General features: G+C 36.8%; 1 protein-coding gene across 1 annotated transcript in view; it reads right to left on the bottom strand.

The window, feature by feature from the left end:
- Positions 1-2,390: 2,390 nt before the first annotated feature.
- Positions 2,391-9,516, bottom strand: part of LOC118558175 (receptor tyrosine-protein kinase erbB-4-like) — a gene marked incomplete at its 5' end in the record, with an annotated part of 135,901 nt that continues 128,775 nt past the window's right edge. The window contains 2 exon segments of the mRNA XM_036128631.1: positions 2,391-2,804; positions 4,854-4,947. Coding sequence (XP_035984524.1) covers positions 2,706-2,804; positions 4,854-4,947 — 193 coding nt within the window. The 3' untranslated portion in view covers positions 2,391-2,705.

Genomic DNA, 9,516 nt, shown 5'->3' with positions numbered 1-9,516 from the left:
TTAAAGTTTGGAATATTTCCTAACGGCAATCAACACTGGCACAAAAACCCTCAGCTGTTTGCTAGAAAGCTGAAGCTAAAAAGAGGCTTTCATTTTCACCATCACTGTGAAACTACGCATACATACAAAGCAAGGAAAGACGGACTCCATGAGAGGAGAATTAAAGTTTTTAAATGACCTAGCCAGGATTTCAAATGTACAGAAAATTTGTAAGGCCACTAAAAGAGGTGTTAAGGACATGCCCTCACAGTTTAAAAACATTTGGGGTAGGGTGGGCAAATATTTCCAAGTCAAAGTGTGGAATGCTGATACAGTACAAGGATGACTGAATGATAAATTATCAAAAAAAAAAGATTATTCCAAATGTTGTAGCAATGGGTTCACTAAAGTAGATTGTAAAGTGCTGTGTGCGTGAGACTTAAGATACAAATTGTAAGACGTAAAAATAAACTATTTATTATTGTGTCTCTTACTAAGTTTTATATGCAGGCAACAGCAAAACAATCCTCCCACCTGGAACTATGCCTTCTAAAGACCTTTCTGGTAATTATTTCTAAATACGAAAAGAAACACCTTTAACTTCAGAGGAAATTGAATGCATACTTAAATCACATCCTTCAAGGAATCAAGCCTTACAACATAACACAACAAAACGAAAAGATAAAGTCTTGTAACACTGTTTTAAAAGGTCAGCCAAGATGTGGCGCTTAAAACACTTACTCACTGATATTTACTCAAGAGGTCAATGTAAGAAGTTTGAAAACAATTTTACTGGATTCTACCACAAAAACAGAAAAAAGAAGCCTCTCTGTTTTTGCTTTTATTTCTTGTTTACAAATGGAGAAAAAAGTGAGATGTATTAGAAGCAGCTGGGGTGCCTAGTTTACTGCAGTGAACAGGTCAGACTGCTCTTACCCTTGGGTGCAGTTGGCATGGCAGGGATGGCATTCGTTGTTAACTTCGGCATACTTGAAGATGAAGCTGTTGGCACCTTGCAGGCCATCGGGACACTTTTCCACACAGTTCGGTCCGTCCTTGAAATGAAGGCATTTCACACAATGTTCTGGGCCCTGTGGGTAACACCGAAAAGAAAAGGGAAAAACAGTCATCTTTTAGATGCTTATTTCAGAAAACAATCATCTTTCTAATAGTTCAAGCAGTACATTTTCCAGCACAGTCCTAGTAGTAATTTAACTGTAAAAAACAATTGTTTTTCTATTTGGTTGTTTTGAGGTTTGTAGCTGGAGGCAGCCATTAAAACTACTTCCAATAATATTGAACTTAATTTGCTGAAAACCAATGGATGTATATACAAAATACGTTTGCAGGTAAGCCTGCTGACAAATTCAAATGGAAAGGAAAATATTTTCCCCTTTGTTGTTAGAAATCTTCTTTCAATGTTTGTTTGCTTGCAGAAACCTAGATTAGCAATAAGATGTGTATTTAGAGACGTTTTTTTCATCACTGGGATGTGATAAAAAACACTAGCAAACTTTTTTTTTCTCGCAAGAAGTACCAAATAATACAATGTTACATTTTGTATCAAAATACTTTCTGCATCTCAATCTCGTCTACTGAAGCTTATTTTGTTGGCAGCAGCCTCCTTGTCAAATGTTTTATGTAAATCTTGATTAAAGACAGTAACCCTGGTTTCCCTGCAGCTTCCAGTTCATAGCTGAACTATTTTCTGGTTCCTGCAATATTTCCAACTATATTCAATCATTTTTTTTTTTTATGTTTATGGGTAACAGTTCTTCTTTTTGCAGATTTTAGTGGGTGTAGCTAAATCAATCATCCTCGATGGTATCGTTGTTTGAAGCAATCTCAAAATAGACTCCGCTGAAAATGCCAGGACTCTTTTTACAGCTCCGCACTGAGCTTGATGAACCTCTCAAATATACTGTGTGTGGCTCATTTTAATGAGGACTAGCGTTTTCATGCTGGCATGGTAGAGACACCTGTAGGCACTTTCAATAGTGAGAAGTGAGAAAGCTTAAAATTGAATACAATTTTGACCTCAAGAGTCACTGAAGCAACCGTGTTGATGTAAAATAATTACAACTTTAAAGGTATAGTGGACGATGTTTTTCGGCTTTGCGTTCCGGGGGGAATCATCTCATTTATGGGTTGTCCCACATGCCAATCATTGTGACATGCTCACCTAACGCCAATGTGCATGGTCGTTCCTTGCTAGTTCCTTGCTACGCACGCACACTTCTAGTCTTTAGCTTCAGTTTCAGCCGTTCATTATTGCTCCACTGCTCTCCCCTTATAGTGAGAGTCGCAAGAAGCATACTGCGTGCAAGTTTATGAGAAGAAGAGGAAGGCCTCCAAAGAAAGAAATAAGACCAGTGTATTTGGGGGTTTCTTTCACATAAGAAAGCTAAAGAGTGAGAGAGAGATAACTAAGGTAAAACAAATAATTGTGTGTTGAGGTTAGAAAAAAAAGCATACAAGAGAAAAAAAAAGGTAGTGCACACTAATAAGTGAAAGGAAGCGGAGAGGGTGGAAATGGATGTATTACAACGAAGCAGAGGAGAGAGACAGTCTGAGAAGTCTAATAAGAAGCGAAGAGAAAATGAGAGGAAAAAATGGAGAAAACAGGCAAGACCATAAAGCAGCACGAGCAGAGCAGGCAGATAATAACCATCGCTCACAGCACACACAATGACCATAACAATTCGACTAGAATAGGATTTATGGAGCTAATATAGGCGCGTGAGGGGATTGGAGAGGAAAGGAAGATCAGTGACGAGCTCTCTCAGACAGGCCTCGTAACATCGGCAAGGCCTAAATAATGTCTTCTGACAAACACACACACGCAAAAACACACACACACACACACACACACACACATATGGTCAGAGAACGGGAATCCAAACAGTAACCGTACCTTTGAAACTAAAAATTACTTTTCACATACATTGACAGTGTGCAAGCTTCTCATAATGCATTGATTAGCACCTACTACATGTGTGAAAAATATATTTGAGAAATAAACAAACACTTGTATTAGTCTCTCAAAGCTTCCATAGATGATGAATGCTACTTGGAAGAAAAATCTGTTTGTATTAATGCATGCTCACAAAAAGCTCAAGCAGTATTTTCTAAGAGTCTGTTTGGATGTGTGAATGAGTTTCTCAGAAAAATGTGCTCTTTACGACTTGTACGTGCAAAAGAAGGTGTACTCGATGTGGTATAATTATGTAAATCGAAAGTGTTACTGTTCAGGCTTTTAGATTTAGCCTGGCATTTTGAAGCACGTCATTTCCCATGGGAGAGAGAAAGGATATATGTGTGTGTGTGTGTGTGTGTGTGTGTGTGTGTGTGTGTGTGTGTGTGTGTGTGTGTGTGTGTGTGTGTGTGTGTGTGTGTGTGTGTGTGTACAAATAGCCCTATCACACCAGCAAGCCAAATTATGTGACAAAGAGAGCAAACATTGTTTTGTCCAGCAGGGTATTTGAGCAACCGGAGCACCCCGTTGGAACTTCAAATCAGTCTTTCTGTACACTTTATGCAGGTGTCTTCACATAAGGATCCCACTTGCATGTGCAATGGAGTATTTCCCTATTTCCCTAATTCTTTATTCTATGATTGGTTGAGGACTAACCAATAGTTTCAGTGCATACAGAAATTTAAATCACTTTATATAAACTGTAATGCAATTGGAATGGGTTCTATGGCTATAAGATGGTGTCTGTGATCCGTTTGTGCATCTGTACTGTGCAAGTGACATTTAGTTCAACAGGTTAACCTTAGACAGTTTTATTATCCACAGCTTCATAAACGACATGCTTCACATGCATATGGAAATGAGTTGTAGTTTTTGTTAGCATGTGCCTTTGTCTGGTGAGGTAAATGTATGATATCATTATGAGATTTTGATCTAAAGGTGCTCATTTCAGGCTCAGAACCCTTTTTCAGCGTCTCATCTTTAACGATGACAGGAAGTAGGTCTTGAATGGCTCTGTGTTGACAGAGTTGACAACTGATGATTGTATGTCTGGCTAGTCAACAACATGTACATGTGTAAATACTCAAGAGACCTTCATTAGTTTTAAACTGTTGTTGTGCATTCCTTTTGCATAGAAAAAAAGAAATGGTGAGAAAGTGAGAGACAAAATAATGTGATGGGAAGCAACAGTTTGTTAAAACCATAAGCTTACTGGTAATTGACCTTACTGGTGATCATTAGCTAGTAAGGATTCTACAGCTAACAACTGCTTTTTTGTTGTTGGCCCAAAGATAAAGTTATCCTAAAGTGATTTCAAGAGTCTGGCCTCCATTTGATCACACCTGAACTGGACAGTTCTACACTGAACATAACTGTTGTATAACTGTATTTTATGAGACCTTTGTTCTATTTGTGAAAACACAAACCATGAAGCATTTAGAATGCTCTTTTGTTTATGGACCCATTTTATTTTATGGATAGTTTGTTGAAATAGCAGCTTTTCCCAGTCCAGAAATAATTTATCCCAAGGGAGACACAGAAATCTTTACATCCTCACTATAAACTCATTTTTGCTCAAACCATTACATGTAGGCAGGGGATTGAGGATTGTGAATCTTCATGCGTAAACAAGAAATGTTAAGTCTATTTTGGTGTTCGTAATGCTTTCACTTTAAATTGTTATTCACATTCTCATAATGTCTTGCATCTGTAGAATAAGTAGAACAATACCACATATAATTCACACTGAATAAAAGTGCTGCACAGTACTAGATTTTAATGATCAGACAACAACCAGTGTGTACAAACATCTCTGTTCTCTACTTGTATAAGGAGCAGCCATGTACAAAATGATTGCTTACATGTGCCTGTGTTTTCTTATCGATAAGAGCGAGCTTACCGGGCCGTGGCAGGTTAAAGAATCATCGTCTGCTCGTTCACACTGGGCATCACACTCCACACACATTGAACCATTGGCATACTCTCGAATATCCCTGGGTAATAGGAGTGTAAAAAAGACAAGTGGAGGAAAAACAATCTTGTTAATAAATTTAATATAGTTGTTGGATTTCTTCAGAAGCAAAGAAAAAGACTGTTCAGAAATTCCGGGTTTAAAACTATGATAAAAATAAACATCACCACAGAACAATGTTGTGCAACACAATATTCGTTTAGAGAGGCTGATTCAAAACTGAACATAGTCTGTAACAAACCGTTTTCAATAAATTTTTCCCAAATTAATCCAGAGTGAAACTGACAGGGTTTGAGAGAGTTGGCGGAATGGTAACTGAAGGGTCGACACAGTTGAGAGGTGCAGAATATGGGGGATGGGTAACGTTTTCAAAGTCAATTAAATTAAGTTGGTTTTATTCAATTTCTGTAATCTACTTATAATGGTGAAGAAAAAAAAACATTTAATGTCTTTTGGTAATAAAAAAACAGCAATGGAAGGAAAAAAAGTTCCTCTTCAGTTGGGAATAAAATATAATTAATATTATTTATGCTTCTTCTGGCCTTCATAAACCTTCAAAGAGGGAAGTGAGGTAAAATACATTTTCTGTATGCATGTTGGTTGATCTCATTAAGGCAGCAGTGGAAGATATAATCTGTACATATAAGACTTTTGGGGCAGCAAGGTGTTCTCCTTCGATTTCTGTTTCTCACACACATCTACATAAATTAAAAAAACATTTCAACATTTTATTTGCTGTTCATCCAATCTTCTCAGAAGTGGGCGGATGATTAGCTATTAATCTTAAAAAAATATAACAATGTTGGGGGTCAGAGATTGTCTGATGCTACGCAATTATTTGAATAAATATAGAAAGGACTGTCACAAATATATATATATATATATATATATATATATATATATATATATATATATATATATTGTTTAAACAATTGTTTAAATGTTTAAACAATTAAATTGTTTAAATGTAACTCAACTTTTTTTCTGACAAACTGTATATACCAGACATAAGGATGCTACTTTAATGTTACAGTATATATATATATATATATATATATATATATATATATATATATATATATATATATATATATATATATATATTCATATATATATTCATGTGAACTTGTTTAGTTCTACAATATTTGTCTTAAGACTGTCTTAGTGCGGTCCTGTTATGGTTGAACGGTGACTATTGCAGATGAATATACAAATATACTGTTTGAACCTACTGGTTCAAACAGTATATTTTTTTATCACCATAGGCCCACATTCAGGTATATAAATAATTCAGATTCAGGAGTTGGAATCATGAGCATTGATCAATAGTGCTTATTGTTTGTTACGGTTTTGAATGCTAGCTCATGTCAGCAATGATGCAGCTTACATCACTTTACCACTCAGAAAACGCACCCATTCTGTCGTCCACTGCCTCATCAGCGGCAGCTTTGAGCATTGCTGAGTCAGCGCCTCAAGCTAGCGGCTTAAATTGATAAGGCTCAGGCCAACTGGGCTTCAAATACCCTCCCTCAACCTCTGGTGACAAGTGGGATGAAAAATCCTTCACCTCCAAAGACTGATCTGTGGCAAAACCACCAGATGTTGCCCTGGTCACTCAATGTTTCAACATGTCACTTTCCCTCGTCCTGACCGCAGCCTCGGGCCCGGCTTCAGCCCCACACTTAGCTGTGTGTCATTTGTGTAACCCCAGCAGAAATATACTCTGTACAGTGAGACAGGGTATTTAACTCAAGACAGTAAGACTCCTAATCAGTTATTCATAAAAAAAAAGGAAAAACCGTTCTTTGTAGTTTGCTTTTCTTTGTTTCTGGTAAAATGTGGTTAGAACATCATAGCACCAAACTCAGTAAAGCCAGCATTGGAGCAGAGAAGACCATCCGGGAACTCTGGGTGACTAAATGATGGTGAAAAAAGGGCCAGTGAGTGAGTAAGGTGCAGCACATTCAAAGCACTATTTCAGACCATATATCGCCAAAGACAATTTGGCAATATATGTGCGATATATGTGTGATATAAGTGCCTTGAGATGACATGTTTCATGAATTGGCACTATATAAATAACATTGAATTGAACTTGTGGATATTTTAATTTCACATTATTTTACACAACAAAATAGTTTATTCTAATTTAATATAAACATGGGCTACTTTTTACTACAGAACTACTGAGTTGTTCATTTGTTAAAACCTGAGTATGTTATTTTTAATAACGGTACAATATATTTTGTTGTGTTGCAAATGTACCCTTACTGGACAGTTTGTTATCTTTTGTTATATTTTACCTTGTGTAAATCTGCATGCTTCCATTTGCCTTTACCTTTAGTGCTGGGTGCACCTGAATTTCCCCACTGAAGGACAATAAAGTTGATTTCTATTCAAAATAAATCTATTTCTAAAAGCTCAACGCTATTGATCAGAGAATGACTACAAAGCTAGACTAGCCAGTGTCCTGAACAACACCATGAAGCAATATCATATCACCACTCATAAGCCCCACAGTTTGATAACTCCATTAGGGGAGTTATCAAACCTTTTAATTTTCTTTTTCTAGGTTCATCAAATCCTGTTATTAAACATAGCAGATTTGTTATAAACATATTATCTAAATTGAAAACAAAATTGTTTAAATAGTTTGCAATTGCAGAATAAAACAGGATTAGATTTAAGCATGTTATTTTCAGCAAAACAAACTATAAGAGGTTAAATTATTGCACTGTGTTGCTGTTTGTAAAGAAGAAAGTTTAAAATCTTGCTTATGATCTATAACACACTGATAGTTCTTGAAACAAAATTTTATACTTTTCTTTGCTTTAAACCTTCAGAAATATTACATTTTTGCTATTAGATTTATGAAATGTTAGTGAATAATGTAATTCAGAAAATTTAATTATAACAAAAAGAAATTTTGAAAATAGGAAAATCAAGTTTTGAAAGTAAAAATACTTTTCCCTAATAATAGTTGTTTATGGATCCCTGGTCTTTTCTAGCTGTAGGATTTAGAGGTGCTTGAGAACCTTTGCTATATTTTATAATTGCTCCAATGTACATATACCCAGCTATTTTACAAGAATAGATTTGTAAAGGCTGTTTGCTTGGTTTTCCATCTACAAGTTAGATTGTCTCCAGCATTGAGCAGATGATTGTCACTTACTTTTATCTCTCAGAATGAGATGAAGTTAACAGAAAATCTCTATTGTGTTGCTACAAAAACTAATTCTATAAAAACCAGGAATAACTGTAATAGAAAAATATACAATCATTTTGGGAGAGCTCTGCAGACTTACTGCCAAACTTGTCGCATCTAGCAATAATGCTATCAATAACTCATCAAATATGAAATACAAGGCAAGATAAGCACATCAAAACAAACTAAAGAAATGCAAAACGTGTAATAAGATTGCTGATAAAGAAACAGATTGGGATTGTAGTCACAGCCACTTTGGGTGAATGATGTGCTGGTGACACTCTCTGAGACTGATGCAGACGTGTAGGCAGACAGGTAGGCAGGGCGTGGCCCCGTGCGCAAGCAGCGACTGTGACACGCAGTGACACGCCTAGCCCTCCTGCCCTAACAGCATCTCAAGGTCCTGGCTCTTCTCCAAAGTGGCGTCCATAACTTTTGTGATCAATTTGTAAATCTGAACCCAAACGGAGCTCTCCATTAATTCTCTGTTAACAAAGGGAATTCAGTAAAAATGCCTAAAATGTCATTAAAAATGCTCACCAGGGTGCATGTTTTCTCACTTTTTAAAGTAGATGAAGATAACATCAAGGGGCTCCTAATGTTATGAGACTCTGCAGGGGTGCCTTTTGTTCCCAACCCATTTTAAATTGTGCTCCACTTCCCCCGGCTCCTAAGACGATCTTGTATAAACAGTCAAATTAAAATAAATATCAAAAACTCTGAGAAAATCCTGTGGAGGTTTCTTGCAAACTTTTCAGGCAGACGTTGAGTACAAGTTAATCTCAGCAAATGAAAATATCATAAAATTGCTCTATTTATTTCTGGAAATGAAATCAAAAAAGTAAAACTCAACCCATTTAGAATCACGCAGATTGGTCTATTTCAAGGGTTTATTTCTGATCATTATGATGACTTTGACTTACAGCAAATGAAAACCCAAAACGTAGTTTCACAGAAATTAAATATTACCGTAAAACCAATTGTCAGGATTTGTCTTTGATGAACCCAGAACCACACACACAGGACTAAAGTTGAGGAGTTTTATTGACAGGTTTGATGGGATGGTGGGTGATGTAACCAGTAATCCAGGAATACACAGGTACAGGGGTGTAGATGAAGGCAGGAGCTGACAGCCTGGAGAGAGAGAGTCCAAACGAAGCTGGGAGGCTTGGCACTGGGCAGAGCTTTCTCAGAGTGACTAGTCAGGTTATCAGTTCTCAGGAGACACCAGGACAAAAGGCAGAGCTTCACCAAGAACTAGCAACATAAACAAAGTCTTTCAGAGAGACTGGCAGGACTGACCTTAAATGAGAAAGCAAATCAAATCTTCCAAAGCCAAAAACGAGGACTGGCATGGAGAGGGTGTGGAACGATGACGGACCGGCA

This window comes from Fundulus heteroclitus, unplaced genomic scaffold, assembly GCF_011125445.2.
Source record: "Fundulus heteroclitus isolate FHET01 unplaced genomic scaffold, MU-UCD_Fhet_4.1 scaffold_105, whole genome shotgun sequence".
NCBI lineage: Eukaryota > Metazoa > Chordata > Actinopteri > Cyprinodontiformes > Fundulidae > Fundulus > Fundulus heteroclitus.
Note: the sequence above shows the minus strand (reverse complement) of the source record. Positions and strands in the feature narration are given on the sequence as shown.